At 44.5% G+C, this 23,596-nt stretch overlaps 1 protein-coding gene across 7 annotated transcripts; it reads right to left on the bottom strand.

Moving 5' to 3' along the window:
• Positions 1-504: 504 nt before the first annotated feature.
• Positions 505-15,311, bottom strand: LOC126986987 (uncharacterized). Of its 7 annotated transcripts, XM_050843578.1 has the most exons (9): positions 14,173-15,311; positions 13,781-13,838; positions 5,406-5,770; positions 5,027-5,193; positions 4,123-4,302; positions 3,345-3,503; positions 2,621-2,722; positions 1,805-1,891; positions 505-999 (listed from the first exon to the last, which is right to left on the bottom strand). In XM_050843578.1, the coding sequence occupies exons 2-9, from the start codon at positions 13,816-13,818 to the stop codon at positions 727-729; spliced, it is 1,371 nt and encodes a 456-aa protein (XP_050699535.1). In that variant the 5' UTR covers positions 13,819-13,838; positions 14,173-15,311; the 3' UTR covers positions 505-726. The 7 variants fall into 7 exon arrangements, with proteins under 7 accessions (XP_050699535.1, XP_050699537.1, XP_050699536.1 ...); XM_050843580.1 differs by lacking the exon at positions 5,406-5,770 and having other exon boundaries at positions 13,416-13,838; positions 14,177-15,303; XM_050843579.1 differs by lacking the exon at positions 5,406-5,770 and having other exon boundaries at positions 13,416-13,838; positions 14,173-15,303.
• Between the last annotated feature and the right edge of the window lie 8,285 nt (positions 15,312-23,596).

The raw sequence follows: 23,596 nt of genomic DNA on the forward strand, positions 1-23,596 counted from the left end.
GGAGGATCGCACAAACATGTCCTTGCTCTGTAAACACTCGACAAACACTGCCTACTTCGAATACTTCCTCCGACCGTGCAAGATTACCAGTTGAAAGAGTCAGTGGTTGCCCATCACTCCTGCTTCTAGAACTCAGCGTTACTATGGCTAAGGGTTAGATACAGACGGCAATTTCATGATACGCAGTGATACATTGACACACAGGAAACAATTTAATGAGGAGGAAAATGCGGCACGTGAGACTTACTGAACTTGCCAGGATTACCAACAGATGGAACACTAACTAACGATGCAGATAATTTTTAAAACCCTCCATCTAGTTGTCTGTATATTCATGGCTGTGGACGAAGTAACAGTTCGTGATTGTGACAGAACTGTTGCTAGGTCAGGGATGTGTAGAAGGAAGCTGCGGAGAAGACTAGCCGAGGGAGGGTTGGTTACAGTGTAGTGAAGCCGCTGTTCGGATGCCTCGAACCACCGTCTTGGGACTCAGAAAACAATCAGTAATATTCACATGATATTATTTTATTTTTACCTGCATAACTGGCCTTACCAACACTGAGGACACGAATACATATCTCGAGGCCCTGTGCAATTCACCACGGCCTGATCACGAGTTGGACTTGTTTTCGCCAGCAGGTACCCTCACGACGTCAGGAAGTCCTCATTATTATCGATCTCTGGGTACTGCTGCTGCTGCTACTACTACTACTACTACTACTACTACTACTTCTTCAGTCGATGTCGTCGTCCTTGTCCGTTCCCGCCTTGGTCCCTGGACCCAGGCGGCAGCAGCACAGCCTTCAGCCAGCACACCAGGCGGTCCATCATGGGCCTCCTCCCCTGGTTGCCTCGAACGTTGGCGAGGACAAGGATCAGGTCGACGATCAGAGTGATCATAATGGCGTTGAGGAGTCCAAGAGTAATGTTCAAAAACAGCCACCAGTCAATGTCCCAGATGGAGCCCGGCTTCGACACCTTGTAGAGGGGCACTGGTTTCTGTTGGGGGGGCGGGATGGGTGTTACCTATGCGTCTAAGGTCCATATCTGAAACACATCGGATTCCCATCACGACTGTTTCCAGAGCCCACAGAGAAGATTCATCGGGTTCTCATGAGGGATTTTTCCTGTTCATGGTGCAGATGTCGTATAGAGCTATCGCTAGGATCGCAAACCAGTCTATGAAAGTTCCAGAAACTTCTTTGAGAGTCTTTTCAAACAGGCGTTCTGGGGTGCCGATATGTTTAAGAGTACAGGTCAAGGGAAGTCTCCTACCCTAAAGAGGTCAAAATCCGACCATGCCAAAAAAAAATCTACGTAACTTTGTATATTAGTCCTTTAACCTGATAACAGCAGGGATCTTGTTTCTTAATGGTCCCACAAAGCGAGAAAAATGAGAAAAAAAATCATTACTCACACAAACCATTTTATAATATATATCAAAGCATTTGTGATCAGTTTATGCATCATCTATTTTGGGGGGTTATATCATGGCACAAATTTGGCCCGTCGCTGCTACACGGTTAAACCCGGTAGCAGCGACGGGCCAAATTTGTGGCTTTACCGTGTAGCAGCGACGGGCCAAATTTGTAGCTTTACCGTGTAGCAGCGACGGGCCAAATTTGTGCCATGATATAAACCCCCCAAAATACATGATACATAATCTATCACAAATATATATTATGAAATGGTTTGTGTTAAGGGTGATTTTTTCTCATTTCTCTCGCTTGGAGAATTAAGAAACATTCTCTAATGCAATAATGCGATATTTGATATTCGGGTAGGTGAGGCTGGGCACACTCACGCCGTTGGGTTCATTCCTGCAGGTCAGCATCTTGAAGTATCGTGTGCAAAGCTTCCAGCCGGCCATGCAGCGATCGTGGATGTAGCTCTGCCAAGGAACGCGTTAAAGATCGGTATTATGACACTTTCGCATCTCACATCAGCTACTTCTAAAGGTCAGAGAGAGGGTCATTTGGGTTCACGGTACAGAGGAAGGGTCAATCTACCACCAGGGTCATCTAGGATCATCTGTCATTTAGGAGCAGCGAGTAGCGGGCTTTTTTTATTATTGTTTTTTTTTTTTGTGCCCTTGAGCTGCCTCCTTTGTTGTAAAAAAAAAAAAAATGCTCCTGGAAATGCCCACAACTCCTACGAAAGCCTTGTCAAATATGTGTGTTCTTGGGCAACGAAATGTCTTATAATAGATAGTGACAGGCGGTGCTGGTATTATTGTAATCTTTTTGCAATCTCTTTGTTTTTCTTTATCTTTTTCCTTCATTAGCTTTTTCTTTTCTATTTTGTTTTACTTCTTTCTTTCCTTCCTTTTCTTCTTTTCTCCTTATTCAAAGCCTTGTCCTCATTCTAACTTATTCTTATTCTCATTCTTATTCCTTCTCCTATTACTATTTTTATCATTTCCACTGATGACACTAATGCTATTACTATTACTGTTACTATTACTACTACTACTACTACTACTACTACTACTACTACTACTACTACTACTATTTCTACTACTACCACTAACACCACTATACTACTACTTCTACTACTACTACTACTACTACTACTACTACTTCTACTACTACTACTACTGCTGTTACTACTGTCCTCTGACCTTCAGGTAGTACATGTTGCGGTCGCAGCGCAAAGGGTTGTTAGCGACATCCAATATCAGGTCTTCTCGCGACACTAAGACTTTAAATTCCTCGAGGTCGATCTGCAACAGAGGAAAAGGTGCATGGCACAGGAGACGAAGAGAGACGGTAAACACATCTCCTGAAGCGTCCTCCTCCTGTCTCCTAAACGAGGCCACACCACGGTACACAAATGCAAAAGGAGCACTTAAGAGTCTTTATTTTTATCCTTACTTTCGTTTTCGAATAAATGCTTTACAAGAGCCGGTGTAGCAGGACTGAAGGGACCGGAGGGTGGGGGCTCGTCAGGATGTCACGCTGGACCGCCCTGCCAGTCTGCTCAGAGGCTACCAGATGAAAGATAGGATTTGATGCGTGTATAGTCCATCGACTCTAACTTGAGCCCTTGGCCCGGGGAACCACCAATTGTTTACACATCTAGCGATGACCTGCGCATGGCGACCTGTCTCGCTATTAGTCTGGGTCCGTGTGGTGTGTACCCACAGATCGACTAATGAGCACTTGCTCACGTCGTGAGGGTATCTGCTGGCTAAAGCGAGTCCAACTCGTGATCAGGCCGTGGTGTATTACACACACACACACACACACACACACACACACACACACACACACACACACACGAAAGCAGGTAATAAGATGTAGTATAAATTGCCTTCGAGCCGAGTATGTACAGTGTACGTTTACCTTTTCGATCAAATTGTCGGTGAGGGAGATGTGTTTGATGCGGGGGAAAGCCCTTCCGAGGCGCGGCAAGGCGGTCAGCTGGTTGTGGTCGAAGTAGAGGACTGTGAGGTTTTCGTGGTGAGGCCTGAGGTACTCCATCAAGATGTCCACCGAAGTCAGCTGAAATGAAGCCAAGTTACTATACTCTATTTCATTTAGGTTGCTGCCTTACCCCGTCCCACAAACGGAAGGGGGGGGAGGGGGGGTAGCCAGCCACCGTCCCTGGTGCTGGGTGCATGGTGAAATTGTGTGGCACCCGGTGATGAACAGAAATACTACAGCCACTCAGTATTCTACCGCTTCTTCCCTAAATACAGGTTTTCGGAGTACATGAGCATCACATTCGTTACCAGTAATAATTTTCTCGTCAGTTAGGCACAAGGCAAAGCAGGTACATGATATATGGAATGCCGACATATTTGAGACAAGACAAATCTTTACTTTTCGGTGAGGGGCAGGAGAAAACTGGTCACGCAGAAGTGTGTGGGACATAGTGCTCTCTCTGCCCGCGGAGGTGTCGACAAGCTCCAATCAAGAGGAGTGTCCGGACCACTGCTATATAGTAAACAGTAAACGGTACTCTCGTTTGACATAATATATACAATACAATCTAATACATAACACATTTATCCCAAGCCACTGAAACTATAACCATTAATTGAATTTTCTTGCCTATGTATAAAGCAAATTAACTCAAACCATGTGATGTGGTAAGAACGAACATATCCGAGGGGCTCACATTGTTCCAACCGAAGTGAATTTTTGTGACGTTGTTGGGCAGCATCGGGTCCAGCGCGTGCATCTCCGCCAGGGCGTCGTCCGTCAGCCCACGACCGTCGCAGTCCATGGACATGTTGTATGCGCCGCTCATGAAGTACCAATTGCACTTGCAGTTGTCAATCAAACATCCGGTGATTCCCTACGAAACGAAAAAAAGTGATTACCAGCCCCAGGTATTTGTTGTGTCACAGCTTTCATAAGTTCCTTGTTTTCATATGATAAGCATAATGCTATGTCGCTGTGATGTGCCGGATACAGCATATAGTTGCCGGAAGAACGCAGGTAAGCTTGCATGCCTTGTATTCTGAGGGTCGGGATACTAAAAATACACATAAAAACAACATTCGATGTGAAATAGTTATCTGAATAGTTAAACTAACTCGCAAGTATCTAAGGTATTCGTAAGGCGGCCATTTTGCATTTCGATCATATGCTCTTAGGATTCTTCAGGATTTACATGAAGATCTACAAGGTGTCCCGGGCCAGTGTCCAAAAAGGTAGGCAAGGCTGGGAGCACACGCCGGAGCTGCGTGTGGCCTCGGTGCAGGGGCCGTCAGGCATGTGGTTGGTAAGAGCCCGGACCAGTACACTCGTAGCATTCTAACCACTTCACAATGAAGGCGCAACGGCCCAATTTTAGAATCCTAAAGTTTGAATGTTGACATTTTAATTATAACTGTGTAATTTATATTAGTAGAATACTAATTATCGTCAACTTAACAAAAGCATAACCGATCCCCGGCTATTGCTTCCTGATCACTGCTTTTCTTTTCCCTTTCCTTCTGCAGGTGGTGTCGGCTGACGAGCACCGTCAGGTAATTGTGACGATCATCTTTAGTCCTGTTAACACGCAAAGCACTCACGAACTTCTGGATCTTCTGAATGCCTTCCTGCATGCCGTACTCTATCGGAAGAGTTGAGTTGGAGTCTTCGTAGTGCCAGGCGTCGGAACAAGTGGCGTCCTCAACGTCCACTACCAGTCCTGGACGCTGCAACAGTCGTCCCTCCTGCAGACACCTCCATTTTTTGCCTGAAAGAGAGACTCGGAGCTTACTGCAACATCGAGTCTGTGAAAAATCAGCAACAGTCCCTCAGCGTCCCTGAAACTGGTAAAAGATGATTAGACTTACACCCATTTCCGTTCACTCCGATAACAACAGAACCAACAGAGGACACAGGACTAGCAGGAGGATGCAAGAGGAGGAGGAGGAGGAGGAGGACGAGATGGAGGAGGAGGAGTACCTTTCAGCGTGAGGTTCTTGAGAGGGCAGTGGGTGAAGAGATCCTCGTCCAGGAAGACACTCTTGCCCAGGACCAGGGACTGGACCGGGCAGCGCCTGCTCGTGGCCGTGACGCCCCGGACGCGGCGGCCGCTCAGCGGGATCTCCAGCTGGGTCTCGTCCGCTCCTGCCACGTCGAAGTAGAGGTCACCGTTTTTCTCAACGGTTGGGAGCGAGTCGCTTTTCTCTTTCCAGTTCGGCATCAAAAAAGGCGGCAGAGTTCGACGTTCCGTTCCTCTGTTTGGATCCTCGCGCTGCGGTTGTGCTTCTTCCTCTTCTTCGGCTCCGTCTGCGTGCCCCAGCAGCAGGCACAGGCAGAGGGCCAGCCTCAGCAGGGACCGTCGGGCAGCAGTGCTCGGGGCCATGTCGGGCAGGCTGGAGGTCGCTGGTCAGGGGGAACAGTGGGGGTTGTCACTTCAAAGCGTTTTACTTCAGTGTTCCTGACGAATGAAAATTAATGAAAAGCGAACAGTAGCAGCTCGTTGTATTTCATTGGGTGTCTTTTTTTTCCATCACTGAGGGAAAGAAACCATCACTGCGATAACAGTCAAAAGAAAACAAAATCAGTTTGGTCTTCACACACACACACACACACACACACACACACACACACACACATACGTGCAGAAGGGAGTGAAGGATTAGCCTCGGGTGTGTGCGTGGTGTTGATCACTGGACGCAGAGCAATCTTTCACTGGCAGGCAGACGGTGGCCGGCCTCCCCCCGCCTGTGATAAGCAGTTTCCTCTCTTGGCGCTCACACGCACTAGTCATCACCAGCAGAGTGTAAAGGGTATGCTGCTGTCTAAGTTATTTATATGGACATTTATGGCAGAAAGGAAAAAGAACACATCCATAGCATATTTTACCTTTTGAAATTGAAGACATTGATATTTTAATTTACACACACACACACACACGCACACACACACACACGGGATGTACATAAGATTCACTCACCTCGCCTCCTCGCCCCATGGTGCACCCCCCACCTGCCCGGCTGGCCCTCACCTCCTGCGGGTCTCGGGAGGGTCGCTCAAACACGCCCTTGCTCTGTAAACACTCGACAAACACCGCCTTAACACTACCCACGAGTCTTCTTCCCTCACTCAGCCACACTCAACCTAGTTTGGATCGTCCACTGCCAGGTTATAAAGCACGAAAATACTCCTGATCTTAACACACTTGATAAACACTGCGTAAAAACTGTACACACACACACACACACACACACACACACACACACACACACACATCCTCTCTCTCTCTCTCTCTCTGATCTGATCCTCTTTAAGTTCAGGGAAGCTTTAAGTGAGATGTTTCTGAGTACTGTTTTGGAACTAAGAAAAAAACAATCGTACAATTCACATTTTACTCATTTATTGTTAACTGTATGACTGGCCTTCCCCACACAAGATGCATGATGGTACTTAAATTCTCGCGGCCCCTTGTGTGTGTGTGTGTGTGTGTGTGTGTGTGTGTGTGTGTTTAGAAGTTCATGTTCTTAAGTTCTCTTAATTATGCGACAGGTTATCATATTATATAACCGAAGTGAAAATTAATAATGCCCAGTGTATTTTAATATAAGTAACGAGAGAGAGAGAGAGAGAGAGAGAGAGAGAGAGAGAGAGAGAGAGAGAGAGAGAGAGAGAGAGAGAGAGAGAAACGTATGTACTAAAAATATAACATACACCATAGAAAACGATGCCCTTTTAGGATGAACTGAAGCAATTCCCCTTCCCTCAGCTACCTAAACTCGAGCATGTATAAATTTCAGACGCATGATAATACACAAATTTGAACGTTGTTTTTTCTTGGCTACACATTAATGCTATTGGCTCTTCCTCCTCCTCCTCCTCCTCCTCCTCCTCCTCCTTTCCAATAGCCTTCTCCTACGATAATTTTCCTCCTCCACATTGTCCTCTTCCTCCTCCTTTTCCTATTGCTACTACTACTACTACTACTACTACTACTACTACTACTACTACTACTACTACTGCTACTACTACTACTACTACCACTACTACTACTATCACTATTACTACTACTACTTCTACTACTACTACGAGAGCTACTATTTTTCTACAGTGAAGGAGGCAGCTCAAGGGCACAAACATCAGCTCAAGACTGCTCCGGCAAAGAAACGGTACTGGTTAAAAATGTATCAGAGTCGGTTAGTCATTCGTCCTTGTCCGTTCCCGCCTTGGTTCCAGGACACAGGCAACACAACACGGTCTTGAGGCAACACACCAGGTAGTCCATCTTCGGCCTCCTCACCTGGTTGCCCCGGAGGTTGGCGAGGATGAGGATGAGGTCGAGCATCAGGTAGATTATGAAGAGGTTGAGGAGACCGAGGGCGATGTTGAGGAGGAGCCACCAGTCCACTTCCGAGCTGCTGGCCACCTCCGACACCTTGTAGAGTGGCATTGGCTCCTGGGGGGGGGGAGGGGGGGGGTGTTACATGCGTGAGTGTGGTACTTATCTCGTCACACCCTATCAGTTTGTTAACATATTTCTCATCCCCGTCGAGATGTGTAATTGGAACCGTATGAAAATATTATAGTTATTCCTCTCTGATTATTGTTTGTCTCAGTTAGGAATAATGATTAAAGAGATATCACTAAACTGTGTTCGTAAAGCGTGTATTGCATATCTCGACGGTGTGTTGATCGGCTGTGTGTTGTGTGTCTACTCTGTGTGTGTGTGTGTGTGTGTGTGTCAGGCTTACGCAGTGCTCTCTCTATGTGCGGTGTTTTTGTTATTGCTTAAAAATTTTGTACCCCCGCGGAGAACCACCACGCCGCCTTGTCGAGTGACGGCCCGAGAGGAGGCTCCCGACAGATCGACTCTATCAGCTGATGCCCACCAAACCGATCATTCGACGAGGAGTGACGTTGTGGCGTGTGGTGAGGGATGTTGACACTAGGCATGAGGTGTCATTATACAGCCGAATAGTAAACCGGTAGCAGCGACGGGGTAAATTTGTGGCCTTACCGTGTAGCAGCGACGGGGCAAATTTGTGCCTTTACCGTGTAGCAGCGACGGGCCAAATTTGTGCCTTTACCGTGTAGCAGCGACGGGCCAAATTTGTGGCTTTACCGTGTAGCAGCGACGAGGCAAATTTGTGGCTTTACCGTGTAGCAGCGACGGGCCAAATTTGTGCCATGATATAAACCCCCCAAAAATAGATGATGCATAAACTGATCACAAGTTCTTTGATATATATTATGAAATGATTTGCGTGAGTGATGATTTTTTTCTCATTTTTCTCGCTTTGGGGCCTTTAAGAAACATGATCCCCGCAGCTACCGGGTTAAAATAATCTAATACTATGATAACTTCTCATATACCTCTCTTTCGGCCACCTCTATTGATTCTTTTTTTTTAGGAGCAGCGAGTAGCGGGCTTTTTTTATATTATTGTTTCCTTTTTTTGTGCCCTTGAGCTGTCTCCTTCGATGTAAAAAAAAAAATACAGGTAAAAGAACGCGAGGCTTGGTACACTCACGCCGTCGGGGCCGCTGAGGCACGTCACATCCTTGAAGTACGTGTTGCAGAACTTCCAGCCGCCCTTGCAGAGATGGTGGACGATGACCTGCAGGGGGGAGGGTGGGAGTAGTCAGCCCTTGAGGTGTTTGTGTTATTGGTATTTTCATTATTATTAGTTTTCATTATTAATAGCATTGTTGTTTTCTATATTATTATTATTATTTTGATTGCTATTCGTACCATTATTTCTACTATTAATATTATTTTTTTTTATCATTATACAAAACAAAGACTGATACTTCTACTACTACTTCATCTGCTACTACTACTACTACTACTACTACTACTGCTACTACTACTACTACTACCACTACTGCTACCACTATTACTACTACCACTAATACTAATACAAATACTAATACCACTACCAAAACAACAACAACACCTACTACAACTACTACCACCATCACTACTATTACTCCTCCTCCTACTACTACTACTGTTCGCTGACCTTGAAGTCGTACATGTGTTCGTTGCAGCGGAAAGGGTTGCCGGCGAGGGAGAGCAGCAGACCTTCCCGCGACACAAGGTTCTCAAAGTCCTCGAGGTCGATCTGCGAAGGAGGAAAACGTTGATACAAAGAACGAGGTGAGACGGTTACCGGACCTCCTGAAGCGACCCTGGAGCATATTTTCAGACACTCCGGCGCCCTAGTCACATATTTAACAAGGCTTTCATAAGAGTTTGAGGGATTTCCATGGGTAGATTTACGACCTTGGTGATAGTTTGACCCTTCTTCTGCACATTGAACCTAAAAGGACACTCGTTACAGCCCGACTGACCTCCCTTTGGGCCTTTGGAAATAGTTGATACCGCCCCTTGTCCCCGTCAACGAGCCCACACTTTGCTTGAGTTATCCCTGTGGCGAGGTGCTGTATAAGAGTGGTAATAGGAGGAGGAGGAGGAGGAGGAATAGGAAAGGGTGTGGTGGGCTTGGTAAGGACTGAGAGGGGAATGTCAAGGCCGGGTCACACTAAGGCAGGGTCACACTAAGGCCGGGTCACACTAAGGCCGGGTCACACTAAGGCCGGGTCACACTAAGGCCGGGTCACACTAAGGCCGGGTCACACTAAGGCCGGGTCACACTAAGGCCGGGTCGTCTTCGGATAGTCTAAGGCAAGAACCGGCTACCAAACTATGCCGACAAACGTATTTTTTTACAGTAAAGGAGGAAGCTCAGAGGCAAAAAAGCACCCTCCCCCCCAAAAAAAGGGCCACAAGAGTAAATAAAAAGTAAAGAATAAATAATAACGTAAACAAAAACGAAGTAGCAGGTTCTGGGCGGAGCAGTCTGTGTGTGCGTGCGTTTGTTTACCTCCTCGATCGCGTTGTTGACGAGGGAGATGTCGATGATGCGGGGGAAGGACTGTCCGAGGCGTGGCAGGGCGGTCAGCTGGTTGTTGTCCAGACGAAGGACCTCCAGCTCTTTGTGGTTAGGTTTGAGGTATTCGATCAGCGTTTCCATCGACGTCAGCTGGAGGGAAGGGAATGATGGAATGGGTCACTGGTTCGGGCGTGTCTGTTTGGGTACGTCAGTGGATTGAGGTATTTTGATAACAATAACAGTAACAAAAGCAGATATCTTCATGCTATGGTTACTGGGTACTTTGTTTAGCTACATAATAATTCACAATCTACTCTTGCTCCTCTTCTTCCTCCTCCTCCTCCTCCTCCTCCTCGTCCTTTCCTCTTTCTCCTCCTCCTCTTCTCCCAGAGCCTGATTCCCCAATACTTTTTTTCTGGCGTAATTGTTTAAGTTTGCCAGTGAATCGAAGTATTTTAATAACAACAATAACATCAGCGTATTCTTCAATGGTCACTGGTTATGGAGGCACACATTGTACGCTGAACCGTCAACAGGCTCGCATCAAGAAAGGGTGTGGTGGGCCTGGTAAGGACTGAGAGGGGAGTGTTAAGGCCGGGTCACAGTAAGGCCGGGTCACAGTAAGGCCGGGTCACAGTAAGGCCGGGTCATAGTAAGGCCGGGTCACACTAAGGCCGGGTCACACTAAGGCCGGGTCACAGTAAGGCCGGGTCACACTAAGGCCGGGTCACACTAAGGCCGGGTCACAGTAAGGCCGGGTCACAGTAAGGCCGGGTCACAGTAAGGCCGGGTCACACTAAGGCCGGGTCACACTAAGGCCGGGTCACAGTAAGGCCGGGTCACACTAAGGCCGGGTAAGGACCATTGCTATCTAGTAAACATAAATGCTACTCTTGCTTGTTATAGTATTTACAATAAAATCAAATACATAACACATTTACACTCCACACCACTGAAACTATGACCATTAACTGAATAATCTCATATATGCGAAGGAAATCATGCCAAACTCTCCTCCATACGACCTCGGGAACATGGAAGCGTGGCTGACGGGCTCACGTTGTTTTTTTCGAAGTTGATGTTTGTGACGTGGCTTGGCAGCATGATCATCTCCGCCAGAGCGTCGTCCGTCAGCCCGCGACCCTCACAGTCCATGGACATGTTGTACGCACCGCTCATGAAGTACCACTTGCACGCACACTCGTCGATCAAGCAGCCGGTGATTCCCTGCGAAGTGAGAAACAAGATTAGGGGCCGCTTTCACAGTCATGTTTTGATCGTTACCAATGGCGGCGATCGACGTTATAGTTTTCCACGTGAAACTGGTCTATGGGGTAGTGGCGGCTGCAGAGGAAGCGAGAGGTGTTGAGAGCGTGTGGCAAGGTGCGGGGCAAGGCTAACCCCGCAGCCGTCACTACCCCATCGGCCAGTTTTACGTGGAAATACAATAGCTGTGATCGCCGCTATTGGTAATGATCAGAACAAACAAAACGACTGTGGAAGCGGCCCTAGCTACCAGGACTCAGATGCTTGACTCAGAAAATTCATATATGGTTCCTTAATAATGAGATTTTCTGTTTAACAAAGTGAGGTCATTCTTTGTTGATTTATACCATAAGGTGCTGGCTATCATGCGCTTGAAGATACCCGACACTTAACCTAACAAAACCACGAACAGTTACCATGTGTCTTTACTCCGAAAAATCATATACACTTCCTTACGAATAAGACTTATTATTATTTGACTGAGTGAGGTAATTCTTTGTTATGATTCTTGTTATCATGTGTTTGAAGACGCCGTAAGCTTACCTAACCAAATAAAACTCGGAAGCTCCTTATTTCCTTGCTGATGAGACTTTCAATATAACAAAGTGAGGCCTTTCTTTGTTGATTATGATAAAAGTTGATGGCTGTCATGTGTTTGATGGTACCCTAAGCATAATCTCACTTAACAATACCACAAAAAGGTACCACACGTTTTTACTCAGAAAAACTCATCTATGCTAACTTACTAATGAGACTTTCTATTTAACAAAGTGAAGGATTACTAAATGAGACTTTCTATATAACACAATGAGTTCTTCCTTTGTTAATTTATACTATAATTTGCCACCTATCATGGTTTTGAAAATTTTCTAAACTTAACCTAACCTACCAAATCCCGAACAGTTCCTATACGTCTTACTCAGAAAAATCATATGTGCTTCCTCAGTTATGAGGCTTATTATCTAACAAAGGGAGGTCATTCCTGGTTAATTTATGCTATAAGTTTCTGTCTATCTTGTGTTTGAGGATACCCTAAACTTAACCTAACCTTACAATACCCCGAACAGTTACCATATATACGTTTTGACTCGGAAAAATCATACGTGTATGCTTCCTTACTAATGAGACTTTCTGTATGACATACTGAAGTCTTTCTTTGTCGATTTTTACTTGAAATTGCTGGCAGCAGGCCGGTAATTTTGGCAGATTTTTTGTTGAGGCCAAAAGGAATCACAGGTCCATGAGTGTGTGTGTGTGGGGGGGGGGGGGGGGGCGGCGAGCAAAGCGAGTATACGCAGCTTAGGGATTGTTTTTTTAATCAAGCACTCTTATGTTCATTTCGAAAAGGTTGGGGTGGCTATAATCCCCTTCGCCCCCCAGAAATTACGGCCCTGATTAAGTTGCCAAGCTAGACTTTTGTCCTGGTGCAAACACGCAGTGTACTCACAAACTGCTCGAACTTCTGGATGCCTTCCCTCATGTCGTACGCCAGCGCAATGTCGGAGCTGTTGAAGTGCCAGGCGTCGGAACAAGAGGCCGTCTCAATATCCACTACCAGCCCCGGACGCTGCAACAGCCGCCCCTCCTGCAGACACCTCCATTTTTTGCCTAGGAAAAAGAGAAACGATGATTACTTCAACGTTAAGTCCGGGAAAGATCCGCGGTGGTCCGTCAGTTCCTTGAAGATAGGAAAAGATCTTCACACGTAGTACACACTCAGGTCACTCCGATAACAACAGCAGCAGCAGAAGACACAGGAGTAGCAGAAGGAGGAGGGGGAGAGGGAGGAGGAGGAGGAGGAGGAGGAGGAAGAGGAGATGGAGGAGGAGGAGTACCTTTCAGCGTGAGGTTCTTGAGAGGGCAGTGGGTGAAGAGATCCTCGTCCAGCAAGACACCCTTGCCCAGGACCAGGGACTGGACCGGGCAGCGCCTGCTCGTGGCCGTGACGCCCCGGACGCGGCGGCCGCTCAGCGGGATCTCCAGCTGGGTCTCGTTCACTTCTGCCACGTCGAAGTAGAGGTCACCGTTTTTCTCAACGGTTGGGAGCGAGTCGCTTTTCTCTTTCCAGTTCGGCATCAAAAAAGGCGGCAGAGTTCGACGTTCCGTTCCTCTGTTTGGATCCTCGCGCTGCGGTTGTGCTTCTTCCTCTTCTTCGGTTCCGTCTGCGTGCCCCAGCAGCAGGCACAGGCAGAGGGCCAACCTTAGCAGGGGCCGTCGGGCAGCAGTGCTCGGGGCCATGTCGGGCAGGCTGGAGGTCGCTGGTCAGGGGGAACAGTGGGGGTTGTCACTTCAAGGCCCTGTTGCGTTTTTCTCCGAAGTGGACATGAGAAGCGAACACTAGTAACCTACACTTGTATATCACTGGGCGTGTCTCTCGCTGTTTTCCATCACAGTACGAAAGAAAATCACTGACTAGTGACTAAAATGAAACATTGAACACTGCCACCGCCGCCGCCACCACCACCACAACCACCACCACCACCACCACAACCACACCCACCGCGACAACGGTCAAAGAAAACAAATGGAATATGATCTTCACCCTTATGTTTGCGATACTGATAACACACACACACACACACACACACACACACACACGGGGGCTGCCTTGCGTGCGTGGGGTTGGTCACTGTGGGTACAACACACACACTGGTTGTCGGCGGTGCCCTTTCCTCACTGGCCGTCAGGAGCGATAAGCGGTTTCCTGTCTCTTGGCACTCCCTCGCTCTTGTTATTATTATTATTATTATTATTATTATTATTATTATTATTATTAGCCTCTCTCTATATCACTTCCCTTTTTCGTCCTCCCGCCCTTTCTTTTTTCTCGTTATCTTCCTTCTTTTCGTCCATTTATCTCCGTTTCTTGTTCATAGTTTCATATATTTTCTGGTCGCTTCACTTTTCTTTCTTTTCATGCGTTTTTCTTTTCCTTAACCCATTTATCTCCGTTTCTTGTTCATAGTTTCATATATTTTCTGGTCGCTTCACTTTTCTTTCTTTTCATGCGTTTTTCTTTTCCTTAACTTTAGATCAGTTTACCATAACACTCATTTGCCATGGCCATCAGTCGAACATACAGGTCTCTCCTTCTGCCACTGAGTTATCGTGTTGTCACCATTACTGTTATTATCATTATATTTCATTACTTTTTCTGTCATCATCATCAACTTGGCAAAGCACACACCCGCATGGCAATCAATCGAGTCCTCTTACTTTCTCCTTTTCTTCTTTTCTCCCGCCACACGAATCACCGGGTCACTATTTTCTTTTAACAACCCATCAATATCATTTCCACTATTCTCACTCTTATTGTGACGTCACCATCGTACCACAAGACGCTCGACAGGCAACCAATCGAATCTTATTTATGAACTACGGCGCCATCCTTCTCCTCTTCCTTATCAATTGTTTTTCTTCTTCCTGTGTTTCTTCTTATTCTGGTGCTTGTTGTTGTTGTTGCTGTTGTTTTGAGGAAGGGGGTGGTGGGGGGGTTGATGTTCCACCTGACTCCTTCACCCCATGGCGGACCTCAACAGTGCCTTCATCCAACTGAGCCTCCCACGCCCTCTATCCCAGCCCGCGTGGTGCCTCAGAGCGGTGCCAGGTCTGGGTAGCCACTGGTCGGGCGTGGGCGAGTGGGGGAGAGAGGGGAGGGAGGGCAGATTACGAGCCTTGCCCCCGCTTCCCTTCCTTCCCTTCATCACTCGTATCAACAACTCTTCGCCAGGCTGAGAGGGTTTGAAATATAGCCCTTTGCTTGTTCTCCTACCTCGATTTTTGTGTTATTTGGTTATGTGAGAGATTAACACATACAAAACATTCTATTCTCACACTTTATATAGTATCAACATTCTCTCTCTCTCTCTCTCTCTCTCTCTCTCTCTCTCTCTCTCTCTCTCTCTCTCTCTCTCTCTCTCTCTCTCTCTCTCTCTCTCTCTCTCTCTCTCTCTCTCTCTCTCTCTCTCTCTCTCTCTCTCTCTCTCTCTCTCTCTCTCTCTCTCTCTCTCTCTCTCAACAATACGTCTGCAAAGGAAAACAAACAAACAAACAAACAATCAAACCAAAAACAAAACATACCTCTCTCATACCTGTCTTGAAAATGGCTTAAGGAGAGAATAGTTAAGGAGCAGGTAACCGCGGACGTAATTAAGAAAGGTGAGTAAGCGTGAAGAGGAGGCAGGTAGATTCGGAGCGGCTTTGTTTGACTCGGTTCTCACTGTTCTTGCTTTCGGCTCCGGGACTCAAGGCGGCGTGAGAGGAAGGGAGTGAGAGAGGACGCGCTGGAGGGGTAGTGTCACACGCTCCCTCTTCTTACATAAACTATTTTCAAAGCAATAAACGGAGATTAATCGAGGTTCTAATGAGTGTTTTTCAAGGTTCAGGGTACAGAGGAAGGGTCAAACTGCCACCTGGGTCATGAAACCACCCCTGGAAATGCCCAAAACTCGTATGAAAGCCGTGTCAAATATGGGTATGCTTGGACGCTGGAATGTTTAGAAATATGGGCGCTGGTGGTGGTGGTGGTGGTGGTGGAGGGTAATCTTGGAGTTCTAAACATTCTCTTATCTTTCTCCTTTTCTCGTCCTCCTCCTCCTCCTCCTCCTCCTCCTCGTCCTTCTCCTCTTCTTTGTCTAGTATTTTTTATAGTTTTCCTGTGTTGGTTTTAGTTCTGGTTCTCTGTCTTGTTGTTGTGGAGGAGTCTGTTGTTGTTGTTGTTGTTGTTGTTGTTGTTGTTGTTGTTGTTGTTGTTGTTGTTGTTGTTGTTGTTGTTGTTGTTGTTGTTGTTCCTTTTCATTATCATCACCATCATCATTTTTTTTCTTTTTCATCATCATCATCATCATCATCATCACCTTGTTCTTCGTTCACCGCCTCAAATTAAGTTCTCGGAAACAAACAAACACATTCTCTCTCTCTCTCTCTCTCTCTCTCTCTCTCTCTCTCTCTCTCTCACACACACACACACACACACACACACACACATACACATCTTTTATTCCTTCCTGGCGATGCTATTTTTTCTTCGCCTTATGACGCAGATCCTGTTTCATCACCACCACCGCCACCACCACCACCACCACCATCACCACCACCACCACCATCCATTCCCCTCCCCCCCCCCTGCTAACCCCTTCCATTCATCCCCTCCCCCTTTTTGCCTTCTCTTTCATTCCCTTTCTCTTCGTCTCTCTTCCATTCTCATCTTTCTCTTCCCCTCCATTATCTGTTTCCCTCTTTATCCCCCTTTTCCTTTCCATCTTCTTCACTCCTTGTCCTCCTCTTTCTCCCCTGCCTCTCCCCTTCCCCTTCACTATCTCCTCCTTCATCCCTTCCCTTCCTCTTCCCCTCCATCCCCACCCCTCCACTTTCTCTTCTCTCTCCTTCAGCTCTCCTCTCCTTTCCTTGCCCTCCTTCATCTCCTCTTTAACCCCTCCTCCTTCTCTTCCCCTCCATCCCCTCCTCCTTCATCCCTCTCCCTCTTCTTCCCCTTCATCATCTCTTCTTTCTTCACTTTCCCTCCCCTTCCTCTTCACTCCTTCCCCTCCTCTTCCCCTGCATCCCCTTCTTCTTCAACTCTCCTCCCTTCCCTTCCCCTCCATCCCTCCTCCTTTTCCCCTTCATCACTTCTTCTTTTTTTCACTTTCCCTCCCTTTCCTCTTCACTCCCTTCTCCTTCAAACCACTCCCTCCCCTTCCACTTCATTTTTCCTCCACTACATTTTCTTTCCTTCTCCATTCCTCCTCATCCCTCCTCCTCCTCCTCCTCCTTCTCTCCTTCCTCTTTATCAACTCGTCCTTCACCCCTTTCCCTCCATTCCCTTCACCCCTCCTTCTCCCATTAATCTTCCTTCCCTCCGCCTTCACCTCTCCTCTTTCACTCTTTCCTTGTTTTGAGACTCGACCCTTGGATCAAAGTGTTTCCTTATGCATTTAGGAAGTTTTTTATCTTATTTGTATTTTTGGTTGGTGATTGGTTTGATATTGTTATTGTTTTTGTTGTTGTTGTTATTATTATTATTATTATTATTATTATTATTATTATTATTATTATTATTATTATTATTATTATTATTATTATTATTATTATTATTATTATTATTATTATTATTATTATTATTATTATTATTATTATTATTATTATTATTATTATTATTATTATTATTATTACTATCATTATTATTATATACTTTTTTATTATCATTACAACTTTTATTGCTGCTTTTCATCTTCCTCAACATCGTCATCATTCTATTCCGACAAACATCACAACACGTTTTGCATGTCAGTAACCTTTAATTAAAACGCTAAACGTAAGCAGGAGGAAGAATTAAGAGAAATTGGTCACGAAATTATTAACATGACAAAGGTATTGACGCACAGGAAACAACAAACGGACAACTGACGTCAACACGAAATGAATGCAAGACGAATCGAGGAAAACAGTCGAGCAGGTCACGCGACTCACATGACCCCAGCGAGAGCTTCAACCAATACGTTTGTCGTGTCGTCCGATCATCAGAGTTTGCCCCGGCCTCGTCCTGCCCACCACTTCCGGCGTACGTCAGACATCACCTTTAGGGACTATCACACTGGGCAGACTTTCCGTGAACCTTCAGTCAAACCACGATTTCCGCTAGCGTGGTTCTCATTTGTTTCTTGTCATTGCTGCTGCTGATGATGATGAGTAATAAGGGACTATCACACTGGGCAAACTTTCCGTGGATCTTCAAACAAACCACGATTTCCGCTAGCGTGGTTCTCATTTGTTTCTTGTTATTGCTGATGATGATGATGGTGAGTATTACCGTCGTCCTTTGGTGAAATCTACCGTAGCCTTGGAAGATCGCGGACACGTCAGAAAACCACGGAAATATGAGAACCACGCGAGGGGAAATCGTGGTTTGACTGAAGATCCACGGAAAATCTGCCCAGTGTAATAGTCCTTTAACTTTTCATTTCCGTCCACTCCAGGCTCGGCAACCGTCAGGATACGCGGGTCACCTCTAGAGCCTCAATTCTTTCTGGGTTTCCTCCATTCCATTCTCCTCTGAGCGACTTCATGTGTGCAGAGGTGCGACATTTCTTTCAACTTGTATATATATTTTTTTTCTTTTCTTTTGTTCGCGTCCCTCCCTGCCCTTCCCTCCCTCTGCTGCTGTGTCAATAAGGGCAAGGAAATGGTTAAGGTTTATAAGAGTATTAACACACGAACAACAAACATAAGCGAGAGAAAGATAGATAGATAGATAGATAGATAGACACATATATAGATAGATAGATAGATAGATAGGTAGACAGATAGACAGAGATAGTAAACAACGGAAGTACTTGAGATTTTTTTTTTTTTCTCTCTCTCTCTCTCTCTCTCTCTCTCTCTCTCTCTCTCTCTCTCTCTCTCTCTCTCTCTCTCTCTCTCTCTCTCTCTCTCTCTCTCTCTCTCTCTCTCTCTCAGTCACTCTAAATCACTCTAAATCACTCTCACTCACTCTCACTCACATACCCCCCCCACACACACACCAGCCAGACGATGACGTACGCTGTAAACTCCCGTCCGTTTACACTAACTTGGCAGAGCACCCACTTGTGTGAAAAAAAAAAGGGGGTCCAGGATTTACAAATACCTCATACCTGCGTTCCTACCTGTCCAACTTACCTGTTCCCTTACCTGCATTCCTACCGTCTCACCTACTTACTTGGTTAACTATCTTTCTACGTTATCTAGTTTGCTATCTATATGCTATCTATCTCTGTCTTATTTCCCATGTGTATACTTAGTTTTGTATGTCTATCTATCTTTCTTTCTATCTATCTATTTACCTGGCTGCTTATCAATCTACCATTTCACCTTATTAGTTAGCTCATTATCTGCTTATCTATTTATCTACTTTGCTATCTATATATTACTAATCTGCCTCACTTCCTTAATATCTACCCAACTATTTATCTATCTGTCTGTCTGTCTACCTGTCTACCATTCTCTACCTAACCAAATCCTTATCTCTCTACCTATGTGCTTTGCTGTCTATATAATACCTATCAGGCTTATTTCTTATCTATCTATCTATCTATCTATCTATCTATCTATCTATCTATCTGCCTGTCTACCTACCCAGCCTTATAAACATCCCGGGCAATCTATTTTCCTTACTCTTCCCCCACCTGCCTTGATAATCTGTCAATATAGTTATTTCCGAGTAATACACTGGATTTGACATTAACCTAAGCAGCAAACACATACAATATTAAAAAAAAAAATCAAATTGAAGAAGTAAACTAGTGTATGTGCGTGTGTGTGTGTGTGTGTGTGTGCGTGTGTGTGTGTGTGCTTATCGTGCTTTGGAACCCGGAATAATTCATCAATGACACCACGACCCCCAAATACGAATGAAAAAATAACTCCATTACAAACAGTTTCTCGTGTCTCGACTGTTTGGTGAATGTTTAGTTTATTTTAGTTTCCTCTTAGCGAGCCTGACTTCGACCCTCCGTTTCGCTCCGCTGACCAACCACTCCGCGCAAATGGGTTTCAGGTCCCTTTGTAGCAAGCCAGTGTTTCGTTTTGTTTGTATAAGTGTTCCTTGGACGTGTGTAATGCTGGTTTGTTTATGAATAACCGAACGTGTCTCAGCCTTCGCCTTGAGGTTGGTTGGTGAGTCTGAGAGAGATATGAAAGATATGAAAAAGGAGAAAAAATATTGAAAGAAGACGAGAATTATTAAAAAGTGAAAACAGGAATATAAAAGAGGATAACAAATGATAAAAAACAAGGATATTAAAGAAGAGAGAAAATTATATGAAGGAAGGTAAGATATACGAGAAAAAAAGATAAAAATACGGATATGAAAGAAGATAAGAAATATGAAGAAGAGAAAATATGGATTAACTAAAGGTAAGGTATTAGAAAAATGTAAAACTAAAAAATGAAAAATAAGAAGCAAGAAACAAAAAAAATAGGGATGGTAAAAAAAAAATAAAAAAAAATAATAAAAATGAAAAAAGATGTTAATCATGGAAAGAGGAACCCAAAAAAGAAAAAAAAGAAAATACGATGAGAAATATGAAACAAAAACAAGAATATGAAAAAAAAAAAAAAACAAGAAACATACGATGACAGAAACGAGGGAAAAAAATAATAAACCCAGGAATGAAATAAAACATCAATAAGACAACGAGGAAAAGAGAAAGAAAGACAAACAAAAAGAAAAGAGAGAAAAACAACAACGAAGCAAAGAAAAGGATACTGAAACCCCTAGATTGTGAGATGAAGAAAAAAACGTTATGGCCAGAAAGGAAACGGGTGATATCTATGATCCGGAAAACAATAACAACAACAGCAATAGCAACACCACCCCCTGATGCAAGAAAGGAAGTGTGGACCGGTCAACGAGAGGATGCGATAGAGGTGAGAGGAAGGGCCACATCAGATATAGGGTAATCAGAGGATGGAAGAAACGAAGGAGAACTTGGAAATAGAGGATATGACGTGGGGTTGACTGTAGAGGGAAAAAGGAAGAGGATATTTGAAGCCGAAATCCAAAGAAGAAGCAACGTTTGAGTAAATGAAGCGGGAAAGAGGGAAAGGTTACTTGAAGCCGAAATCCAAAGAAGAAGCAACGTTTGAGTAAATGAAGCGGGAAAGAGGGAAAGGTTACTTGAAGCCGAAATCCAAAGAAGGTTGAAATACAGAGCAAAAGGATAACGAAGAGAAAGGAAGTAACGTTTGACAAATTGAAGAAGAGAGAGGAAGCAACGTTTGACAAATTGAAGAAAAGAGAGGAAGCAGCGTTTGACCAATTGGAGAAGGAAAGAGGAAGAGGAAACTTGAAGCCGAAACCCGAAGAATGAAATAAAGACCAAAAGGATAACGAAGAGAAAGAAAGTAACGTTTGACAAATTGAAGAAGAGGGAGGAAGCAACGTTTGACCAACTGAAGAAGGAAAAAGAAAAGGAGACGAGAAAGCCAATAGCCCTTATGACGAAGAAGGAAGGAAGCAAAAGGCTAACGAAACTACATGAGGCGACGGACTCAAAATAGATAATTATGAGAGAAGGGAAGGAATACGATACTGGCGAAGGAAAAAGGTTATCATAAATAAAAGAGGGAAAGGAAGCTGACTCAAAATAGTTAATAAGAGAAAGAAAGGAAAACGTTATTAGAGAGAGGAAAGGAGTAACGAGACTGAAAAAGGAAAACATGCCGGCCTGAGAACAGAACATATAAGAAAAAAAAAAAACGCGGTGCTGTGATTGGAGGAGGAAAACTGAGCGGAAACGAACAAGTAAGAATCTATTTAAGCAGATGAAGATTGTATTCAAAGAAGAACACAACGGGAAGGACACGGCGGGCGGAAGGAAAACAGAAAGAAAAATTAAGGAAACAAAATAAAGAAGAAAAGATAGAAATAAACGCAAAAAACAGTGATCTCTAAACTGGGGGGCGCGTAATTCCATCTGCCCCCCCCCCACCCACCCCCACCCACACACACATCGTTAGGATTTGTTAGAAAACGATAAGGGACATCATGTAAAAAAGCTTGGGAGCCACCGGCAAAGAGAGATATAAAAGATGTTAAGTAAACTTTGTATTAAGTTAATTAAAAAAAGTACAAGAAGAAAATAGGAAAATAAATAAAAGAAAAGATGTGACGTTTGAAAGAGGGAAAACAGAAAAAAATAGAGGGAAATGAAGGAGCTGGAGGAGGAGGAGGAGGAGGAGGAGGAGGAGGAGGAGGAGGAGCAGGAAGAGGAAGTGGATCCCAAGAAGTTTGCATCCGTGAACTGCGTTGGGGAAATCCAATTGGGCAACAGTCACGATTACCTGCACGCACACACACACACACACACACACACACACACACACACACACACACACACACACACACACACACACACACACACACACACACACACACACACACACACACACACACACACACACACACACACACTCTTCTGCGTCCCGGAAAAAAAATGGAATCGTTTGTGACGCTCATGACGTTTCCTCCTTAATTGTGTTTTTTTTTTCTCTTCCTTTCGTTTTTTTATTTATTTATGTTGTTGTTGTTTCTTATGATGTTGTTGTTGTTGTTGTTGTTGTTGTTGTTGTTGTTGTTGTTGTTGTTGTGGTTGTTGTTGTTTTCTTTTCTTATCTTTTCGTAATCTTTTTTTCTTAATCTTTTACCTCCGTCGTTTTCTTTATTATCTTTTTGCTCTGGTTTGTCTTCACCGTCATCATCCTCTTTTTCTTCTTTTTCTCCTCTTTTTTCTCTTTTTTCTTTTTTTCTCTTTTTTTTCTCGTTTTCTTTTCTTCTCTTTTTTTTCTCTTTCAGCCTCTTTCTTTTTTTCTCTTTCTCCTTTTATTTTATTTTTTTCTTCAACTTCTTCGTTTTCTTCGTTTTTCCTTCGTTTTCTTTTTTCTTCTTCGCTTTGCTTCTTTTTCTTCTTTTCATTATCTACTTCTATTCTTTTTCATTTTCTTCTTTTTCTTCATCTTCTTCTTTGTCCTATTCTTATTTGTTTGTGTCCTTTTCATCTTATTCTTTCTGTTATTCCTATCATTCTTATTATTTTTGTTTGCATTATTTTTTCTCTTTTCTTTTCTTTCTTTTCGTCATAATTTTGTCACTGTCATCATCATTTTCAGTGTTGGCTAAGGATGCAACTGTCACATTTTAGCTCGTGTTTTTTCTTTTTTTACTTTCACAACTTTGTCTACAACCATTTCCTCCTTGTTCTTTTCTTTAACTTCACTCTAATACTTCTCCGCTCCTCACACCTCACAAATACGTTAATGAGCTCAAACTCCCTGATTCCTGTCCATCAAAGCCAACCGCGTATTCAGCATCAATCTCATCACCTTGGAGTCATAAATTCTACACACACAGTTATTCCCTACCCACTTCAGCACCCTTATCTTCCCTCAGGAGCGTACCATTCACGCTACATACCTTCAACGTGTTCCACAATCCTCCCAATCCACATTATCATATACTTTCCCCAAGGACATAGATGAA

This window comes from Eriocheir sinensis, chromosome 63 (genome assembly GCF_024679095.1).
Source record: "Eriocheir sinensis breed Jianghai 21 chromosome 63, ASM2467909v1, whole genome shotgun sequence".
NCBI classification, from domain to species: domain Eukaryota; kingdom Metazoa; phylum Arthropoda; class Malacostraca; order Decapoda; family Varunidae; genus Eriocheir; species Eriocheir sinensis.